General features: G+C 44.3%; 1 protein-coding gene across 21 annotated transcripts in view; it reads left to right on the plus strand.

The window, feature by feature from the left end:
• Positions 1-22,459, plus strand: part of Adam22 (ADAM metallopeptidase domain 22) — a 226,899-nt gene that overhangs the window by 15,943 nt on the left and 188,497 nt on the right. For all 21 annotated transcript variants that reach the window (XM_040735852.1, XM_040735853.1, XM_040735855.1 and 18 more), the window contains exon 3: positions 17,622-17,698. In XM_040735852.1, coding sequence (XP_040591786.1) covers positions 17,622-17,698 — 77 coding nt within the window. The remainder of the gene's footprint in view (positions 1-17,621; positions 17,699-22,459) is intronic.

Below are 22,459 nucleotides of genomic sequence, written 5' to 3' on the forward strand. Positions count from 1 at the left end.
ACTTTGTTTATTGGAGCCCTTTTCACGCAGGCTGTCCTGGAACTGAATATATAACTTAAACTCACATGGAACCTGTGCCAGTCTCGTCTTCCTGTGCTGAGATTTGGGGCATGTAGCAGCATGCCTGCCTTCATTAATATTTTTAACGGTAGAATTTCTGAAAATACTGTGCAGCAGACCTACATATATGATAGAGTATATGTAAAATGAGTTTTTAAATTAGTATTTATGTTCTCCTTTAAACATGTATGGCAGACAGACAATTCATTTCCCCTCTAACTTAATGGTAAAGTGCCACTCTTCAGAGCAGCTTGGAGATGCTAGCTGGTAGTGTGTGGAGACCCATCGATTACGTTTTAGGGCTGGATATGTGTTATACTTTACTGTTTTAGTTCCTTGCTGTGTTGTGGCTATGTTCAATACATCTATGTTTTAAGGCATGTTTTTGTATAGATGGCTACTATTTTGATCTCTCTCCCCTCGCTCTCACACGCATGCATGCATGTACACACGCACACACACATGCACACATAGTTTTCATTCTCTCCTTCCACTACCGTGGTAATTGGGTAACTGAGGTGACTGTTGGGACCCTGCCCCCAGCCTTCATCCCACCCCTTGGGAGACAAAGAACAGAGGACTTTACAGCGGCCCTTGTTTCTATCATTTCTCATCGCGGGAAGAAAGCTGCTGGGCGCTGGAGGGCTATGGATGAACACAACTCCAGGAGTCTCATTGGCAGTGTAGACGAGGGCAGACCACTTCGAAGACCCGTGTGTGTGTGTGTGTGTGTGTGTGTGTATGTGTGTGTGTGTGTGTGTGTGCGTGCGTGTGTGGGCCTGTGCAAAAAGTACTCTAGAGTTATGTAGCTTTATTTTCTAAACACAGAAGAGTGAGTCAAGGATAACCCCATGGGAATTTGTTTCCTAAAAAGTGCAATAGAATTGGTGCATGCCAGCCATTCACCATGAGGTTCTGTTCAGTGATATTCCTGAGTTTTTTGTTTTTGTTTTTGTTTTTTTCTTTCTGCAAACGCTGGAGTTATCCCCTCAGTGTAAGTGATCTTAATTCTCAGGCACCTCTAGTATCAGTAAGCAGAGGAAATAACAAAATCCAAGAGAAAGATAGAATAGAGCGGGCCAAAATAAATCTTGATGTGAGGAACTCACCATTCTGAGCTCTACTCTCCAGAACTGGCCCATTTCTGGAGTCGCCTCCAGGACAGATTGTGACCTAGCTGGCAGATACAACTCTTGTTTACAAGTTTGGGCTCAACCGACTAATTATTCATTTCAGAGTGTGGTAGTTTAACGGGGCTCACTCAATTTCTCACTCTGTCCCCCCCCCCCCCGTCTTTATTTAGCATTGTCTACATGCAGTGTTCTCTGCAACAAGTCTTTTCCCTGCAAACACAACCTTTTACGTTTTTCTCGTTTTTCTCACAGCACAACAATTATGGCTGTTTCCAGCTCTCACATGTGAGGAGAAGATAGAATTCGGGAAGTTGTCCTAACCCCCCTCTAAATCAAATGTCAAGCCCACTGTGGGAAGAGCCTTCTTCTCATTTCTTCCAGGTCCTTCCTGCCCCGGGGAAGAATGTCAGTTTCCCCCTGCTGCTTCTCCTGAGGGATTTTGTTCACTGCTTTTCCTGGGGTTCCTTATGCTCAGGTTTAATTACAGCCCAGTGTCGTTCCCAGGCTACTCAGGATCTTAACCATCTCCTGTGACCTTCAGAATTATGTGTCAGCATTTTCTTGTTCAGGCCTGAAATTAAAGGCCTAGTAATGGGCAGCTAATGGCTAAGATGATGGAGAGACTGATTTATCAGAAGATAGCTCAGGCATAAATAGGTAATGAGGCTGCCTGGCTTCCTGAACGGAGTGATGAGAAAATGGGAGCTGGTGCCAGGGTCAGCACACTCTGCCCGACTGCTTGAACGGGGGGGGGGGGCACTGGGACAAAGGGCCTCAGTATCCAGGAAGTCACAGAGTCCAGGGCTGTCAGCGCCCTCAGAAGTCGGGGGATGGGGGAGGGGAGTGTAAGGCTGATGGAGGGCCTCCTAGTAAGTCATCTGATTTGACATCTCCACGACATTACCTCTGTCCTTCAGTAGGAAAACCACAAACTAAGAGCAGTAGATGATGTTTACATCACTTGTTAGAAAATCCCACAACGCACAGTGCCAACAAGAACTGAAGTTTGCCTGGGAAAGCGGGGAAGACGGAGCAAAGACACTCCATAAACTTGATCTGAGTTCTTTTTTTTTTTTTTTTAATAGAATGGCGAAGACTGGAATTTCCATGTTATTTACCAGAGTTCCTCATGCGACCCCAAGTCGTAGCCAGCTCCCACTCCCTCCTCCTTCTCGTCCTTAAATAAAAACTTGAAAGCTTCCGTTGTTTTGGTCGAATTCAACAGAAGTTTAGGTAGAAAGTTTTCAGGAGAACACATATGTGTTGGTTGTAAGAAACACATGGAAGAGTTGAATGTGTCGTAATCTTGTGGTCTCAGGATGGGAGTTAAAGCAGGGGTATTGCTGTGGATTTGAAGTTAGCTTGGGCTGTATAGCGATTTCAAAGCCTGCTAGGAATAGGTAGTGAAACTCTGTCAAGAGAACAAAAAAGTTATATTTAGCAAATCAGTAAGTAGGTGTGGATCATCAGTTTCCAAAGGTGAATTTTTGTTATAGATGTTCCATAAATAACAAAGGGAAGGGTTGGAAAATTCTGTGTATTGAGTATCTGTTACCACCAAGACATTCTTGGTGCTCTCAGGATAAACTGCATTTCCTTTTTTTTAAAATTTAAGTTATAAACAAGCTTGTTTCGCATGTCAATCCCAGCTCCCTCTCCCTCCCCTCCTCCCCATCCTTCCCCACCAGGTCCCCCAGTCCCTCACCCAATCTCTACTCCGATCCCTAGGTAGAGTGAGGCCCTCCATGGGGGTGTCCATAGTCTGTCATTTCATCCAGGGCAGGGCCTAGACCCTCCCCCAAGAGTCCAGAGTGAGAGTCCATCTCTCATTGTGGGATGGGCACTCAAAGTCAGGGATAAATACTACCCAAAGGATAAATACTACCTAAGGCCCCATAGATTACCAAGGCTTCCTCACTGACACCCACATTCAGGGGGTCTGGGTCAGTACCATGCTTTCCACACAGCCAACAATCTGGGGTCCATGAGCTCCCCCTTGTTCAGGTCAACTGTTTCTGGTGGTTAAACCAGCCCAGTCTGCATTTCTTAGATGAGTTTAGAATGATAATTCTTTTTTTTTTTTTGGTTTTTTGAGACAGGGTTTCTCTGTGGCTTTGGAGGCTGTCCTGGAACTCGCTCTTGTAGACCAGGCTGGTCTCCAGAGATCCGCCCGCCTCTGCCTCCCGAGTACTGGGATTAAAGGCGTGCAACACCATCATCGCCCGCCGACTTTTTTTAAAATTAGAAACAAGGTTGCTTCATATGTCAATCTCAGCTCCCTCTCCCTCCTCTACTCCCCCAGTTCCCCACCCAGTCCCCACCCTTCACAGGCTTCACTGTGGTTAGCGCTCTAAAGGCTGCGTGGACCCACTGCCTTGTAACAGGTCCACAGAGTGTGCATTACTGCTTCTGCTCTTGCAGAGATGAACACTTTTAGGTCAGGGACTCTAAAAGACTCGCTGTAGTCTATTCACTTGTAAGTGAAAGACCCAGGATTCCAACCCAGATTAGCTCTTTAAAGTTCCCTCTCAAGAGCATGCTTGCTGTTGTTGATCATTTTGTCCTAAATAACCTACTGGCAGGCACAGTTTTGCAGATGGCTGGATTTAAAGAACAGCTTGGTTAAAAATAATGTGTAAGTTAGATGCAATTTATGACAGAGCTCATGAAAACTATGGGCACAATTGAGTTGTCCAGATAGACAACAGAGCTGTATTTATCAGAGTCATCAACACAAAAATATTAATGATATAATTTATTTGTTATGCATATTGTGTTAGCATACTCTCCAGCTAATGCCTGGTAGCACAGTTCTCCACATGAGTGTCCTATGTCTTAGCTGCCAGGCTACTCTTACTCATGTGGCATAGCATTCTTGGTGAATCTGAGTTTTAGTCTCTGTCTTCCGATGAAAGTTTAATTGAGGCCATGGGGTACTGAGTAGGGCGTCAGAGAGGCTATTGTCTATGGTGTCAAAACAGGGCTGATATGTACCTATTGCTATTGGTGGTTTGTCCATTATTAAAGTTGAGGATCTTAGGCTTGCAGGAATGAATCCCTTCTGTGTTGGCATTCACGTGACACAGTACTCAGGAAGCAAGAGTCACTAAAGGTTCTGCTGTGTACTTAAATTCTTCTTTTTAATAATGTCAGTTTCTTTTACAGTTGTGTTGCACAATACAAATGCTTGGTAATCTTCCCAGTCCACTACTAGTCAATGATTTGTTTTTAGGTTGAAGTTGAGAACCTTTGTTTTGTCAAATTTCTGATTTTGCAGCCAGGAATGTTTTAGTGTTAGTTTCCTTTTTTAAAAAAGTTACTAATAAGGCAATCTTGAAAAATGAATTTTTAACCTCTGGCATATGTGGGTTGGTTCTGGTTTGCTGACTCTAGACTGTGTTAAGAGAAGAGGACAGGCTGCTAAGAAGCTGAATTTGTAGGGAACGTGGTGTTATATTAACTTCGTATTTAAATTTTGGCTGTTTCTGTGAATAATGAACAGGTCTCAATCTGGAGACCATATCAAGTTCCATAGGTCCTACAATTCTATGATTCATTTTTGAAATTAGAAATTAAAATTAACCTTATGTAATTACACTGTTCTATTAGGATTTCTTACCATCTGGATAGATTGAAAAATGTTATTGCATTTTCCTTCTGCATCTATTGTTTCACAACTTCTATAAATTTTGCTATTGAAAAGATATCCATTTTTTATTTTTAACTGTAGTTCTCAGTTTCTAAGCTTGTAATTAGACTGGCCTTACAACATGCTTGATGTGTCAAATGAGGTGATTTTGACTTTCCTAATAAAAATGGAGCTCTAAAGCAGAAGTCCAAAGCTCATTATTCATTTGAGTTCCTTTCTGTAGCCTCTAAAACACGCAGCCCAGAGCTTTCTCATATCTCCAAAGATGTTGCTATCACAATAAGCACTCACCAGAAACCATGAAATCCTTCCTACACGCCAAACCACAGAATGACAGAGAGGAGCTGACGTGTGGTGGAGAGGCCTTCTGGGAGCTAGACTCCTGGCCTGCCACCAACTGGTGTACTTGGAAATGACTTTTGCTCATACATGCCTCATCCTTTCTGTTTGTAAAATAAAAGCATCCTATTATTTGAGTTCTAAGACTCCGATATTATTCTGTAACACTGACGTGTTTAACAGCTTTCAAAATAATAAATGAAGTAGTGGGGATGTAGGTGGTAGAATTCTTGCCTAGCTTGTGCAAAGCCCTGCTTCAGTCCGCAGTGCCAACAAAGAAAGAAAGAAAGAAAAAAAGGAAAAAAACAAACAAAACATGATTTGTTCTTTTTTTTTTTTTTTTTTTTTTTTTTTGGTGTTTACGAGACAGGGTTTCTCTGTATTGTTTTGGAGGCTATCGGTCCAGCCCGGCCTCGAACTCACAGAGATCCGCCTGCCTCTGCCTCCCGAGTGCTGGGATTAAAGGCGTGCGCCACCACCGCCCGGCACATGATTTGTTCTTACATAATAATTTGAAGAGGTGCGTTTTTTATAAGATTTTATTTCCAAATATCCCTCAGATATAGTCATTATAGTCATTATCATTTCCTTCCTCCTCTTCCTCCTCCTCCTCCTCCTCTTCCTCCCTTTCCTCTTCCTCTTATCCTCCTTCTCTTTGGTGGGGAGGGCAGGCTGGAGGTTGAGCCCCGACCCTTGCTCATGGGGAGAATGCATCTGTCCACTAAGCCACACACAGGACGTCTGCTATTCCTGCCTTTTCTTCTTCAATGTAAAGCTACTAGGTTGATAGTATACATTGACTCCTTTCTCCTCCCTCAAAGGAAGTCCCGTATTACGCTAGACTTTTCTTCTCAAGCACTTTCAACTTTAGAAAGCAAGGTTTAAGTTTAAAGTTGAGAATGATCCTGCCTCATACTGATACTTACAGTTCCACAGATTTATAAGCTGGTCTTTTAATACTATGGGAATCCAGTGCTAATGCTATAGGAATCCAGTGTAATCTACTTAATGTCTTACTTCTGCAGAGTAACCTAAGGAAGTATCTGTTTCTTCTCTTTGGATTACTTATATACTAGACATATGAAGTCAGTCCCTCAATGCTAGAACACCACACAGAATGCAAAGAAATTACGCTTGCACATATTTTACTATAAGTTTGGTTCCTTGGTATTGTGGTTGGATGATGTTTGACTCAAAGTTTTATGAACTGGAAGTATGGCCCCCACACTGGTGGTGCTGAGGTCATGAGAAATGTAGGGCCTGGTGGCAGCTAATTAGGTTGTAAGCATAGTGTGGCCAGATTCATGCTAGTTCTCCTGAGGGTGCTTTGTTTTGTTTTTGAGACAGGGTCTCACTGAGCAGCTCTGGCTGGCCTGGAACTTCCTTGCAGACCAGGCCCCAAACTCATAGAGATCCACTTACATTTTGGTTTTTGGGTTAAAGCTGTATGCTGTCATGCCTGATCCATGGGGGTTTCTATAAAATGAGGCCATCCCATACCTTTGTCCCCTTCTGTGTGTTGCAGGCTCCTTTTCTGCCTCTTCACCATGTGTTACAGCTCAGGACTCTTGAGGACACAGGTGTCAGGCCATTTGGACTTTTCCCCCATCAGAATTGTGAACACCATAAACCTGTATTTTTATCCATTGCCTGGTGTCAATGTGTTTTGTTATAGCAGCACAAAAGCTAAGAATTCTTGAAGGCCTGCCTGTGGGATTTGATCCTCGTGATCTTGCAACTCTGCATACCTTGATTTTAATCCAGCCATGGAGGAAAATGATGAACCTATTGGAGCTGTTTTCTAACAGTTTGAAAGCAGTGCCAAGGACTCTGTATCAGTTCTCTGCTGCAGGCCGGGCATTGGTGGCGCATGCCTTTAATCCCAGCACTCAGGAGGCAGAGGCAGGCGGATCTCTGTGAGTTCGAGACCAGCCTGGTCTACAAAGCCAGTTCCAGGACAGCCTCTAAACCAATACAGAGAAACTCTGTCTCCAAAAAACAAAAAACAAAAACAAAACTTAGTGTCTTTTATTTCCTTTTCTTTTTCTTTTTGTTTTACGGTTCTGGAGGATCTTATAAAGCTAACTGGAAAGTATCGTCTGTACTGTGTTCCTTTGGGAGGCTTTTCTTTTCAAAACATTTTTAAGTATATGCAGAGGTCAGAGGATAACTTGGCTTCTCCTTCCGCCACAGGGGTCCCAGGCATTAGACTGGGGTTGCTGAGCTTGGCAGCAAGTACCTTAGGCCACTGTGATCTTTTGGCCCAACCTTTTGGAGGCTGCTTGTATTCCCTGGCCATCCCGCCAACCTCATATGGCTTCTTGCCTGCCTCTTATAAAGACAGATGTTATCAGACAGAACCCGCTCAAGTGATTCAGCATAGTCTCCCCCTTGACTCTCATGGTCCCTCTTGCTGTGCAAGATAATGTGTTCACTGTCCTGGGACAAGAAGGTGGACCTTGAACAGGCCTATTGGTCTTCCAGAAGCCTTCTGGTCATTGCCTTTGCCTCACTGAAGTCACTACATCAGAAAGGTCTTCCAAGACCACCTTAGGACCCCATCCATTCTGGTAATTTTGATCACATTGCCTAATCTTAGTAACTCTTAATAGGGTGGATTTATTTTATAAACTTATTTTTTTATCTAATTAATAGTGCATTGTCTGTCTCCTTCTAGAAGAACATAAATGTCGTCGATCTAACTCCTTCACAGAACTTGGTGGGAGAAATTTGTTCAATTGATCATTCTGAATATAGTCTATGAAAACCACTGTATATTAGAATTGTGTTAAGTAATGCGCACTTTAAAAGAAACTGAACCTTAGTTAAAATGAGCTTCCCTTGTATTTTCTTTGGATTTAAGTGTCTCCTTGGAACCTGGCTGAGACCTGAAAAATTAAAAAAGTAGAAGTTAAAAAGGAACCGTAGGAACAATTATATAAAACTCAGAGTGAATTATTCTGTACAAAATGAATGGTTCTAGAGGACACTATGTTAACTGAGGTAAGCCAGACAGAAAGACAAGAACGTCGTCACATTGTGTTTTTCTCATATGGCGGTTGAAAATGTTAGTCTAGAAGAGGAGGAGGAGGAGGAGATAGAAGAGGAGGAGTGTCCCGCGCTACCGTCTCGCCAGCAAGAACGACGCAGAACACTCGGATCCTTCTGCAGTAAAGCTTTAATGCATCTTGAGAGATAGATGATCAGCTTCTTAGAGGGAGACCCCAAGCTAAGAAACCCAGCCCCTTATATAAGCCTAGGAGCTCCGAGTGAGATGTGTAGAGCTGGGATTGGTGGTTTGCACATCACCCCAGATGACGTCACGGGAGAGGCACAGTTTAAACGGTTAACTCCAACTGACAGCGACAGTTAACTCTAACTGACAGCGACAGTTAACTCCAACTGACAGCGACAGTTAACTCCAACTGACAGCGACAGTTAACTCCAACTGACAGCGACAGTTAACTCCAACTGACAGTGGATGTCAGCGCCATCTTCTAACGGCAATAGCGATAGCGAGGGCGGCTCCTCACATCTCCCCCTATTCATTTATTTTTGAAGCAATAGGACACCCACAACTTTGGAGTGGAGATAGAGGTCAAATCCCCATGTGCAAATTCGGAACATGTACAAAGCTCCTCTCCAGGGTCTTATCCCCAGAGGAAGTCCTGACCAGTCCGATGTCTTTTTTCTGGGGGAAGGAGATCATGACATAGAACCTTCATGCAAGATGACTTATCTCCCAGGAGAAAGTCGTTATACCGCAGACCTCTCCTGTGCAGTGCTTAGCCTTGCAACTCCTTGGGCTGCTGAAGCCTACCCACTCTATCCCGTGCAATGAGACTAGCCTCGTGGGGTGCAAGAGCTGGGAGGCCAGCGACCTATTGCTTTAACATGGTTAACCAAATGTCAGGGGATGCTCCGTGTTCTAAGGCAGCAAGTGCTTGTGCCACCACCACTTTCTCCTTTTGTTTGGGCTCTGAGCGTACACACCATCCAAAGCATCAACACTATTCCACAGCAGAGAACTAGGCTAAATGATCCTACCCCTACCCATTCCTTAAAATAAGAAAATGCAGATGAAATCCAGGGGAGAGGTCTTCCATCAGAGAAAGATCCAGATGCGTCGAATTCACTTGCAGGATCGCCATTCTCAACTCACGGAGTGTCTGCTCAAACTCAAAAGTCCAATTCTGTAATAAATGTTGAGACAGAGCTTTTGACAGGTTAGCTGCTCTTGTAAAATTCTCATATTGTACTAAGTGACACAAAGGCCAGGCAACTTTGTTCACATCCCAATTTGGCCATCTGCCACAATATATCCAATTGTTCCTGAACCAAATTAATCTGTTGGTTTACCAACATCAGGCCTCCTTGTATCTGAGAATTGGCAGTGGCCTGTTTATCTAGGACCATGGTCACAGTGGCCTATAGTTCATTAATGGTTTGAGTTGTCTGCACAGTGGCAGAAAGTGCAAGGGCCGAGGCGGTAACCGAAGCAGTAACCGCGGCGGTGGCTATCAGGCCCACAATAATAGCAGAGATCCCAAAAATCTCGCTTTTCCCTAAACAAACTCAAATTACTTGGCGTCTCAACAGGAGCTGGAATAAATCGAGGCATGCGCATTACCAAAGCAAAAGGGTGCTTAATAGCATCCCAGCATAATGCATAAAAACAATTCTAAGCAGAACAATTTATTTCTTTCTGATTCTTACCTAAGGTATCATTACTCACAACCCAAATAAAGGGCAGCTGAATAATTAGTTCTCTTAAAAGGGGTATACTTAACATTGGAGGAGGACCAATCAGATGATCCAGAGCTCTGTCCCTCACTCAGACTGTTGCCTAATGCCCCTTTCCAATCAAAAGTAATCTGTCCCTTCTCACTATCATAGGAGAAAGATCAGTACAGCTTCCATTAATTCAAAAGGATTAGCATTAGATCTTTCTGGATCCATATGAATAAAATTATCCTTTAATGAAGAAATCACAGTAAAGCACAAGCTTCCTACTAATGACAAGGTTCTCTCATCCTGAAAACTCTGTATCTGAGGATCTAAAGGCAAAAAGGCAAGCCCCAACTCTCTATTAGTTGTGAAAAATCTAGGGAACACCTGGGCATTCTGCATCACTGGCATCGGTAGGGGGAAGGTAGACATGATGGCCCACCGTAACTCTCCCATCATACTAGGAACCATCATCCCGAGTAGGAGAGTCTTCATCACCCACTTGGCCTCCATCCTTCTTATTCTGGAGTTGTGAAGGAGCTCTTCGAGTGAGTCTTTCAGGGATCCACAGGGGGTTTTCTTCCTCCTGTGGAAAAACACACACAGCTCCCCTGGATCTTATAAGAATAGGATCCGGGCCTTTCCAGAGATCAGTCAAGACATCTTTCCATTTTACCATTTCTTTTGGCCTATCAGGCTCTAAACTGTGGCGATCAGCCGCAGTGTGGCCTTGGGCATCACAGTTCAAGAAATTAAGGGTAAAAAGTGCCATGGATACAGCAACTCTTGGTACCGAGGGTAGAACATCCTCAATACTCCCCTTTTGTTTAATCAGATATGATTTGAGTGTACGATGGGCACGTTCCACAATGCCCTGTCCTTGAGGGTTATAAGGTAGGCCAGTTAGATGGGTAACATCCATTTGCCGACAAAACTGTCGGAATTTTTGAGAGGTATATGCTGGTCCATTGTCTGTTTTTAAAATTCTGGGTTTTCCCCAAGCACTCCAGGCCTCAAGGCAATGTTGAATCACATATGAGGCCTTTTCCCCTGTTAGGGGTGTGGCAAACATTACGCCAGAACAGGTGTCAACAGAAACATGAACATATTGAAGCCTTCCAAAAGAGGGAATATGAGTAACATCCATCTGCCACATCTGCAATGGTCTAATGCCACGTGGGTTTATTCCCATGTGGGGAGTAGGTAAGAATTCGCAGCAATTCTGGCATTGAGTAACAATTTCCCTAGCCTCTTTCCTGGATAGAGCAAAACGACGGCGCAAGGTCTCAGCCGTCACATGAAAGTGCTTATGGAATTCTTTTGCTGCTTGTGCATGGGTAGACAAGGCAGCGGCCACCAGCTTTGTAGCCTTGTCCGCTAAGTCATTCCCTAAGGACATGGGACCTGGGAGTCCAGAATGTGCTCGGACATGGGTAATGAAAACAGGAAATCTCCTATTTAACAAGGCAGCTTGTATCTTCTGAAAGATGTTAGCAACTCTGCTGGAGGATCTTATTATTCCAGCTATCTCAAGGAGATTAACTGCATTAACCACATAAGAGGAATCTGATACAATATTGAGGGGTCCTGGAAAAGCCTCAAGAACCTCCAGTACTATCAGACATTCTACAACTTGAGGTGAAGTTTCATTATATTGTTTAGATATAACCCTATCTTTGACCACATAAGCTCCCATACCAGTTTTTGATCCATCAGTGTACACCACAGTCCCATCTGGGAGTGGGTCTTTAGCTGTCACTTGTGGAAACACTATAGCCTGGTTTAGGGCAAACTGTAAAATTGGATGCTTTGGAAAATGATTATCAATTTGTCCTGAAAAGGAAGTAACTAAAACTGCCCAATCACTAGATGTGGCTGCCAAGGTCTGAACTTGTGCAGCAGTATAAGGCACAATCAAGGAATCAGGATCCCTGCCAAAATGTGTAACAGCTGCTTTTATTCCGCGAAGCGCGAGCTGTGCAACAGCATCAGGGTACCAGTCAATAATCTTAGCAGGGGAAGCATTTGGATGAATCCAAAGTAATGGTCCATGTTGCCACAGGACTGCAGTTGGCAATTGAGCTGTCTTAAAAACACACAGATTAAAAGGTAGTGACTCCTCAATTCGTTGTAATTGTGCTTCCTGTAAGGCCTCTTCCACCATCTGTAAGGCTCGGTGGGCGGCAGGGGTAAATTTTCTGGGTGAGGAGATATGAGGCTCACCCTCCAGGAGATCGAAGAGGGGTTTTAGATCAGCAGATGGAATTTTTAAAAAGGGCCTCAACCAATTTATATCTCCCAGAAGTTTCTGAAAATCATTTAATGTTTGTAAGTGGTCTTTGCGAATTTCTATTTTCTGAGGAACTATATTTTTGGGAGTAATCTTTGAGCCCAAAAAGAGGCCTGTCCCATGTTGGGAAGCACTGCTTTCACTGTCGTTTGCCAGTCAGTGGGAGTCATGGCAAAATTAGCAAGCCTTTCCACCTGTAATGTGGTAAAGTTAGCATTGACCCCATAATTACGAACGGATTCGGCCAATTCTTTAATTTGATTGTAATCTACGGGGGTATGTACTCTTCCGCCTTCCACATTCTCGAATACTGGAAAAGCCATTTGTATTTTTCTCCGTTCCTCTAAAGGTAAAAAGGAGTCAGTACCAGTATTCAGCCGAAGCTCATATGGCGGAGGCGCTGAGGGGCGTGAGCCCGCCGGATTTATAGGCGGTGGCCTCACATTCATTTTTGTTTTCAGTGGCCGGTGTCTATCAGGGTGATATCTTTTTTCCTCATACCGTGCCACCTCCCCTCTAGACCACCTTCTTCGCTAGAATCCAGAGTGTCAGAATCAGAATTATCTAGCTCCAAGGCTTCTAGCTCTACTGCAGGGTATAGACTAGATTCTGGCTTTTTCTTTTTCTTAGATTTGTTAAGGGGTGAATGATAACTCCCTTCTTTCTCTCCCCTTTCTTAACTTCCTGGGGAGGGCCTTTTTTCTTAGACATGTCTTTTCTTTTGCGAGCTCCCATTCTCTCACTCCGTTCAGTTTCTGACATGCTATCCTGAACTTCCTCTAAGGTTCCCTGACTTTCTATTATAGCAGGGTGACAGGCCTCATCCTCCAAGCAGTTTTTAACTAGCTTCCAAATGGCTTTGGTACCTAAGCAGAGATCTCCTTCTGCATGCTTCCTGTCTAGTTCTTTACCTAGCTTGTTCCATGAGGCCACAGTGAGGGACCCGGAACAAGCATACCATGGTGCCACTCTATCTACCTCCTTCACAAAATTTTGAAGTGTTCGTGGTGCAATTTTAAGATCTCTTTGTTTTAGCACAGTCTGTAAGGCTGTAACCACTGACTGTGACGACCCCATCGCGCTGACAGCTTATCTAAAAACGCGCTCAACTCCGTTACCAGACTGACAGCACCAGACTGACAGCACCAGACTGACAGCACCAGACTGACAGCGCCAGATGGACAGCGCCAGATGGACAGCGCCAGACGGACAGCGCCAGACGGACAGCGCCAGACGGACAGCGCCGGACGGACAGCGCCGTTCTGTCAGCACCAGCCACGATGAAGGAGAAGGACAAACAGGACTAGCACCAAAGCCTCCACTGACCCGTCCCACGGTGATGACAAACTAAGGCCAAAGTCGAGAAAAGGGTTGTTCAGGATAAAGCATACCTCTCTGAACCTACGTCCCTGCAGTTCTGAATCCGCCCCGTCTTCCGAGGGGTCTCCCGCGGCGCCGGCGATGTTGAAGAGTTCCCGGGTTTCGGCACCAGATGTCCCGCGCTACCGTCTCGCCAGCAAGAACGACGCAGAACACTCGGATCCTTCTGCAGTAAAGCTTTAATGCATCTTGAGAGATAGATGATCAGCTTCTTAGAGGGAGACCCCAAGCTAAGAAACCCAGCCCCTTATATAAGCCTAGGAGCTCCGAGTGAGATGTGTAGAGCCGGGATTGGTGGTTTGCACATCACCCCAGATGACGTCACGGGAGAGGCACAGTTTAAACGGTTAACTCCAACTGACAGTGGATGTCAGCGCCATCTTCTAACGGCAATAGCGATAGCGAGGGCGGCTCCTCACAGAGGAGTAATAGTAATTATGAGAGCCTAGGAAGCGGAATGAAAAGAAGGTAGTGGGAAGTTGGGTAACAGGTACCAAAACGTATTTGCTGGAGTAATAGCTCCAGTATTGTATTGCACTGCAGAGCGATGATAGTCAACAGTGAACTATAAGAGAAGACATCAGAGGCTGCACACGTTGAGAAACGGCAAGGAAGTGGAATGCTAGTCACCCCAATAAGATTTTATAAGTATTTTGAAATACTACATTATATCGTATACAGACATGCAATAGACACATGCTAATTAAAAAGGAGAAAGCAACTAGAATATCTCTGTTAAAGATAACGGCAGCATTGTTTTGGTCTGAGCCATCATCCTGATGTGGCCTGTTGAACACAGATGTACGGTGTTAGCATTTCTAATCAGAGGAGCCTGAGATACAGGCTGTTATAGCCACACAAGGGCTTGAGAAGGGTGGAGGAGGGAAAGGTTCATTTTAATCGAGACATCAATTTTGGTAACTAGGGCTTTCCTGCTGCTGTTCCCAAAACAAGGTCTTAACTTTAGCAAACCCCAAGAGCTTTTAGGCAGAGCGAACACTATCTATTGACCTGGCATTAAGAGCGCATGGGCCTAATGGGAAGACGGTGTGTCCGTAAGCAGGTAATTTGTAGTTGTACCACAGTTCACTTATGCATCTAAGTGATTAATAAAGCAGCCTCTAGCAGCCGCTCAGGAAATACTGAGTGAGCTCCTGGTGTGGTCAGTTCTCTGATATCCCCCTGACTGACCTGCGGGGAGGGGAAGGAGACTTGATGGGAGAGGAGTGTGGTGGACTGAGTTGTGTTCCCTGAAAATTCCTGTGTTGAAGCTATCACCCGCAGTGTGATTGTACACGGAGACAGGGCTCTAAAAGAGGAGGTCAAGGTTAATGAGAGTGTCAGCCTGGGTCCCCAGCCCATGATGACTCATAGCCTCAGAGGGGGAAGTGGCCGGGAGTGCCTACAAAGACTGTGTGAGGGCACCGTGAGGCTGCGGAGGCCTTTCGAGAAACTGAATCTGCCAACCTTTGTCCGTGAGCATCTGCCCTCTAGAGTTGTGACTGCGAAGATCTCTGCTGTTTAAACCACCCTGTCTGTGGTCTTCTCTTAGGGCCTCTGTGGCAGCGTCTAGGAAGGCTGCTGACCTGAGTCTGCAAATTCAGATAGGGCTGTTTTCGGGAAACCGCCCAGGTCAAGGGTCTGCTTGGGAAAAGCTCTCAGTGGAAGTAGTGAGTAAGAGTTCTAGGTAATGTTCTTCTGAGTTTGAAAGTAGACAAAGAAGTCATCATGGGTGAGGTGTAGGGAGGGGCGCAGGGGCCTAGGCACTATGCCTGGACACTGGGGAGGCAGCTGAGCATCTCAAAACGGGATGGGAGGGGGCTCACACTGGGTTTTCAGCAAGGACCTTTGGCAGATCGGGGGATTGTGATGTGTGGCAGTGGTAGGGTTGAGAGTAAGATGCCTCGCCAAGGACCCTGGTAAAGAAGGGGAAGCCAGGGCTTGGTGGGAGTAGGAGTTGACCGGGAAGAGTGAGGGGAGTTAGGTCTGCCTGAGTGGAGAGGCTGAAGGGTGTCTGAGCACTTGTCTTCCAGGTTAGGGGAGGAGCACCAGAGCAGCTGCTGAGCAGGGTTCTTCAGGCGCGTTCTTTCAAACACTGCTCCATAGGCCAACCATCTTGTTCCAGAAAGCTTTGTTACTGCTAGTCTTTCCCCAGCCCTGAGGGTACTGGATGTGAAGTCCAGGGCTGGCTGCGGCCCCTCCGATGCCCCTGTCCACGATGCTACTTCTCAGTGACCAGCAACACTGTCAGCCTCATTTACTACGCAAGGCTTCGGTGGATTCATTGTTTCTCCTCGTAATTGCAATGATACATACCTATTTTAGGAAACTAGGCATATATGAAAAAAACCAAGAGCACACAAACATATAAACAGAACAAAAACAACGGTAAAAATCTGGAAATTCATAGTCTGTTGTTTAGAGATAGCCCCTGTTGGTATTGGGGAGTGAAATGGAAAGGCTGTTTTGTTTCTTTTCAGTTTGGGACCATGATCTGTAACACAAAGTGCATGGCCCAGACACAGATATTTGTGTTAAAACTTCAAGGTGAAAGTCAGACAAGCAAAGTGGCCGGCCACTAGCTCTCACCTCAAGCTCAGACTGAAAGGGCTGATCCACACACAAGCTCTTCACCAAGTCTCAGACTGTTGCCTCTCCTCAGCGTGGCTGGAGAATCCCGAGACTTCAATGTCTTCCTATCCTCCTCAATACTGAGCCTCCCTATCTTCAGTGTGATTGGAGAATGAATTCCTCCTGCTGAATACTGAAGACCCTGCTTCTATCTTTTACACCTCTCTAGTGCTGGAATTAAAGGTGTGTGATCTGTTAGTCTTTTAGACTGATTTAATCTCGTGCATTCCTGGGAAGCCTAGAACTCAGATCTGTCTACCTCTTAATCCTGAGTCCTAGGATTAAAGGTGTGACCCACCATCTACTGACCTCTGTGGCTTGTGACTGACTTTGCTTTCTGAATCCTCAGGCAAGCTTTTAATAAATCAGAAATAAATATACCACCACAATGATCATTCAGTATGCATATATTAACATGACCAATAGGTACTTTTAGAGCCCCTGGTGATTGTCAGAGTTCCTAGGATGACATAGTAAATAGTGACTATTTTTGTCATAGAAACATTTGAGGGATGATATTCTTGGTAAGTACAAAGGCATAAGTTTGCTCTTATAAATATGTAGCAGCTTCTGTGAAATTAGGTTTCACAAATTAGAACTGTCATGCTATTAAAGTATACATTAGAGGATTGATAAAAAAGGACTTTTTATTTTAGTTTAAATGTTTTCCTAATAAATAGATAATATTTGCTGTATAATTTTACTCTTGAATGAAGTACACTTTCCTCTTTGAAGCTTAGCTTTTTAAAAGAGCTGCTCATAGATTAGGAGTAGATGGTGTTTCTCTGTGTCTAGGTAGCCGCTTCCAAATAACCAGACTGAGACTCAATATTAATTATCAATGCTTTGCTAATAGCTCAGGGATATTACTAACTAGCAATTACATTTAAAGTACCCCATAATTCTTATGTTTTATTACCTCATTTTGCACACGTCTTGCTTCCTCTGCATATGGCTGGTCCTATGACTCTGCCACTCTTCCCAGAGTCCCCTGTGTGTGGCTGTCCCTCCCTGTGTGTGGCTGCCCCACCTATCCTATGCTTCCTGTCTAGCTACTGGCCAGTCGTCTTTTTATTAAACTGAGTGACAAATCTTCACAGTGTACAAAAGGATTATCCCACAACAACTAGGGGGCAAGTATACTGAAGTTGGGTATGCATTGTTTCAAGACTTGAGACAAAGCAGAAATACAGGGCCCTTGTCTCCTTGACTGGATGGCAATTAACTTTGCACTGGTGACGGCTTGGCTTCCAAGAAGGCACACGGTTTTGCTTTACTGTGCTGTCACTTATCCTCCTTGTTGAATTGCTTTCTCATTTGTGACACTATGAGTCTTTCAGAATGGCAATAAAAATGCATAAATCATTGACACAGCTGACTGTAAATATGCTTTCCCTTTTCGATATTGCAGCTGACCCATGTGGACAAGACAAGCTTCCAGGTGGATGCCTTTGGAACGTCGTTCATTCTGGATGTCCGGCTAAACCAGTAAGTGCTTGCTGAGTTGTCTTCACTGTAATTATGCTATCTGGTGACTCCAAGGTGCTAGTGCTGGTAATAATAAGAAATGAATGAGCATTAGATATTGAATAGCTTTAATAGAGATATAACTTTTACAAATATATACGGTAGGAGTTCTTCCGGCATTATTTTGTATAAATATTTTGTATGACTTGAGCTTCCTGTGAATGATATATTATGAAAATATACACTTAAGGCAATAAAAGTCCTCTCTCTCTCTTTTCAGTTACCCACTAAACCTAGTTAATATTGTCTGTATGTGCATGGGTACGGGGTCATCCACTTGAACATAGGAATCCCACCAGTGGCTGCATCTCAGAAAGTAGTGTCCCTCCTTCAGCGTCTATTAAGAACCAGTAACTACCTAATCACCTACAGTGCCTATGCTGGAATTTTGACTGGCTTGATCTTATGCAAGAGTCATGTGGCAATTGCAGCTTCTGTCAGTGTAGTAGCTATGCTGTGACTACATCTTAGTCACTGTTCTATCCCTGTCAAGAGACACCGTGACCAAGGCAACTCCTACAAAGGAAAACACTCAATTGGGGTCAGGCTTACAGTTTCAGAGGTTCTTCCATTGTCAGTCACCATGGAGAGGAGTATGGCAGTAGGCATAGCATAGGGCTGGAGAAGTAGCTGAGACTTCTACATCCCAATCTCCAGGCAGCAGGTAGAGAGAAATGCCCGGTCTGGTGTGAGCTTTTTGAAACCTCCAAGCCTACCTCTCGGGATACATTTCCTTCAGGAAAGCCACACCCCCAATCCTTCTAGTCCTTCTCAAATAGTACCACTCCCTAGTGGCTAAGCATCCTACTATATGAGCCCAATATAAGAGGGGGCGGGAGGGGTCGTTCTTATTCAAACCACCACGGTGTAGAAGACAGCATTTCACAACATTCTTCCCCATCTTCCAGTTCTTAAATGCTTTGTATCTCATCTTCCAAGGCGTTCCCTGAGTGCGTGCGTGCGTGTGTGTGTGTGTGTGTGTGTGTGTGTGTGTGTGTGTGTGTGTAGGGGTGGGGGATGTTAATGCAGATCCCCTCTCAAGGGCTGATCACTCAGTCCCATATCCTCAGCACTTTGACCAGGTATGCATCTTTCTATGGCCAAAATTAAGAGCAGCCAGGGTCTGGGTAAAAACACACAAATGCCAAGGACTCAGAAAGCACTTTAGTGGCATGTCCATTTAGTCGATGATGGTTCCATTCAGGGCCAGTTGCCTCCTAACCATGGGCTCTTGGCCAGGATCACACTACCAGAAAAGCAATTTCACTTTGAGGAACGGACCAGAAATCCAGTCAGAGAGTTACGGCGTCTCCAGTGACAGCTGTGCCGCTATCACGTCGTTGGGCACATGTTGCCTAGCAGGTTGGTACTGCAGCATGCAGAGCCCAGCACTGGGTAAGACCATCGACGCGTTGTCTCTCCCACCAGCCTGTGCAACATCTTCCAACGCTATGAGAGCTGGCCAGCCGAGGAACTTTCTTGGTCGCGGTTTGGTTTCTCTGTGTCTGACAGCCAAAGTGTGTGTGTGTGTGTGTGTGTGTGTGTGTGTGTGTGTGTGTGTGTGTGGTTTTCATCAGTAGCGTCTTACCATCCAGTGAATCCTCACAGGTGGTGAGGATAAGAGCATAATTAAATGATAGTAACCTGGAGCAATGGCAGTAGTCGGGTTGTTTTTCCAAACTCTGGGGCTCCCGGGCCAGTAACTTGTAGGGAGGCATCCCAAGCCTTGCACTGCAGCTTGTATTTAATAATCCATGCAGTCTGGTATTTAATAATCCATGCAGTCTGCTAGCCATCCATCCGGTCAGGGTATTACACTTTAACTCCTTTTCTCAAACTTGTGTTTTGAAACTAGCTTACTAACTAGTAGGTTTCCATAGGCTTTTTCATACGTCTTTAGTTTTGCTTAACCTACTGGACACTGCTCTTCTCCCTGTCCCCTGCCCTCACCCCCACTTAGTTCATTCACTCACAGGGTTATTCAACTTCCCTATTTTAGTTTTACCTATAATCTCCCATCTCCTGGTCTTGTAAGAACGCTTCCAAAGGCTTTCCCTTGTGTCCAAGTGAAACACACAAAAAAGAAGATTTGAAGGCAGGATCTACACATGAGAGAAAACAGTACTTACATTTCTGAGTCCAAGCCACCTTGCTCAGTACATTTGCTTTGAGTTCCATCTATTTATGCAAATTTTACGATTTAATTTTTCTTTTTAACCTAGTGATATTTTATTGTGGATAGGTGCCATATTTTTCTTCATCTCTTGGTGGGTTGGATAGAGTCGATGTCTTCTCTAGTTATTGGGACTAGAACAACAGTGGGCACGCATGGGCAAGTGTGTCTGTAGTAGAGTATAAAGTTTGTTAGTAGTTATTTATGCTGTAGAAACCACAATACTGTGATGCGTTTTTCTAGCTCATTTTTATGTAGATTTTTTTCTTTTGCAATCTCATGGTCTTGGTTTGATTTACCTTCATGGCTGTATCAGTTTAGGAAGAATGAAGGTAGAAATCGAATACGCTTTTTTAAAAGTCTGTGTGTAGCTGGATATCAGTTACAGAATAGATCCAGTAATACTTATTTTTAGATTGGAATTGAAGCAAAAGAATCATTACATAACTCTCCTTCAAAATATTCAGTAAACCAGATTATCTATAACCAGATTATACAAGAGTTCATTCACCCTTTGGCTTGTAGTTCTGTAGAAGGGGTTTAAAAACACAGAAAGGCTAAATAAAAGAGGCACAGCCAGTTCCTGCTTTGTCAGTGATGAAGGGTGGGAAGCAGCTTCCTTCATGGGTCATGGCTATGAAATTTCACTCTTTAGGACAGATACATTAATAACATCAAACATACAGCTTGCTCTGCTCGGATTGATCCCAAGGCTACAAGAGACCTTCCAAAGGTCAGCAAAGGTCCCGAATTTTACTGTGAAACATTCTTTAGAAAGAAGACATCTCAGCTATCAGTTATCTGAGCTATTCAGCCTTTTCCTGTAAATCGCTTTGTTGTTATTCAGTAACAACAAATGCCTCAGAGCAAAGCCACAATAGTGGGAGCGTTTTGTCTGTAGTTCCCTAAGCGTTTTGTGACGGGTCACCTGTCCACCCCACTCCTGTATCCACAGGCCACAGAGAAGCTAATGCCCCACAAATGGGTCTGCTGGGATGGCGGACATGCAAGATCTTTCTGAAGTCCTTGTGTGGAAGAGGTTCTTCTGTACAGCCGTCAGATCTGGGGTGATCCAACGGCAACACTCAGAGTGGTTTATTATTTCTGCATTGTGGATTGTTTCCCGTCTTATTTCGGTGCTCTTTCTCTACTCTCTTTAACTCCCTGTTTCACAATGGGGGGGGCGGGGGGCTCCCAAAACTCAGCAGGTGGGCTGACCAAGCAGAATGGGAGGTGACCTGGAGACAGCAGGGGTGGGGAGGCGGAAGCAAGGTCAGGAAAAGAACCCCCAGATTCTGTTCAAATGGGAAAGTTCAGTTAGGGTCATCCCTGCCAATTAGTCACCTTTGCCTGCCTTCCACCCGGACCTTGAATTTCTAGGAAAAATAGAAGCCCTGGTAGATAAAAGACGGGATGTGAAAGCCGGGTGGTAGTTGGTGGTGCACACCTTTAATCCCAGCACTCGGGAGGCAGAGGCAGGCAAATTTCTGTGAGTTCGAGGCCAGCTTGGTCTACGGAGCCAGTTTCAGGACAGCCTCCAAAACAATACAGAGAAACCCTGTCTCATAGCTCTGGAAGTCATTCATTTCACTATGCTCCTCTCATAGAGTGGTTAATGCAGATGATAACAATAAATGATGAAGATAAGAGCATAATTAAATGTTTGTGGTGATAATAAATAGATCTTCACTGTTATTAATAAATCTACAAATAAGTATTTTGCTCTTATACTGACTTATTTGAATATTCATTCACATGTACATTTACTATTGCTTAGAAGACAGATATGTGTTGAATAACTTAAGAGTCTTACTTTCATTTTACATGTATACACAAACATGTATGTGCATTTATATGCACATAGACACACACATACACATATACACACAGGCATGCAGATAGACATATACACACATTTGTAATCCCCTAGGTAGCGCTGAGAGTTCTTCTGGAACCCAAGAGCTTGGGAGACCAGAAGGAAACAAGCAAGCGCCTTAATTCTTGGGGAACTTGTCTTCTAGCCAAAAAGACCATAAACTCGTCAAGTAAGGTGATAGCGGAGAGTGGCCTTATTGTTAGTTGAGCACCTGGGGTAGGGATGAAGGTGATAGTTAACAGTCACTGTCAGGACATGCCATCTCCAAGAAGGCTGGCATTTAGGTATAAGGGGCTTCCAAGCAGAAGGAACAATAGTGAAACTGAAGCCAAGAATAAGCTTAGCATGTCTGAGAGGAGGACAGCGGAAGACCACAAAACAGGGCAAGCCAAGAGTGTTGTTAACTGAGGTCAAAGAGGAAAAGGAGCCTCTTAGACTACAGAAAGATGCGGCTCAGCTAGGGGTTTTGATTTCCTTATACTCTGGTGCATTATTTTCCTCCCTGGTTTGTGATAATTCAGATTCAGTTATTTCATATTTAAATCATTTTAAGTGCTGTCTCTGAAGACTCATTCATCGAATACAAGGTGATCTGTTTTTTTGTTTTTTTTTTGTTTTTTGTCAACTTGACATAAACAAGAGACACCTGTGAAGAGGGGAGCCGACATTGAGG

This window comes from Mesocricetus auratus, unplaced genomic scaffold, assembly GCF_017639785.1.
Source record: "Mesocricetus auratus isolate SY011 unplaced genomic scaffold, BCM_Maur_2.0 Super-Scaffold_100051, whole genome shotgun sequence".
Classification (NCBI taxonomy): domain Eukaryota; kingdom Metazoa; phylum Chordata; class Mammalia; order Rodentia; family Cricetidae; genus Mesocricetus; species Mesocricetus auratus.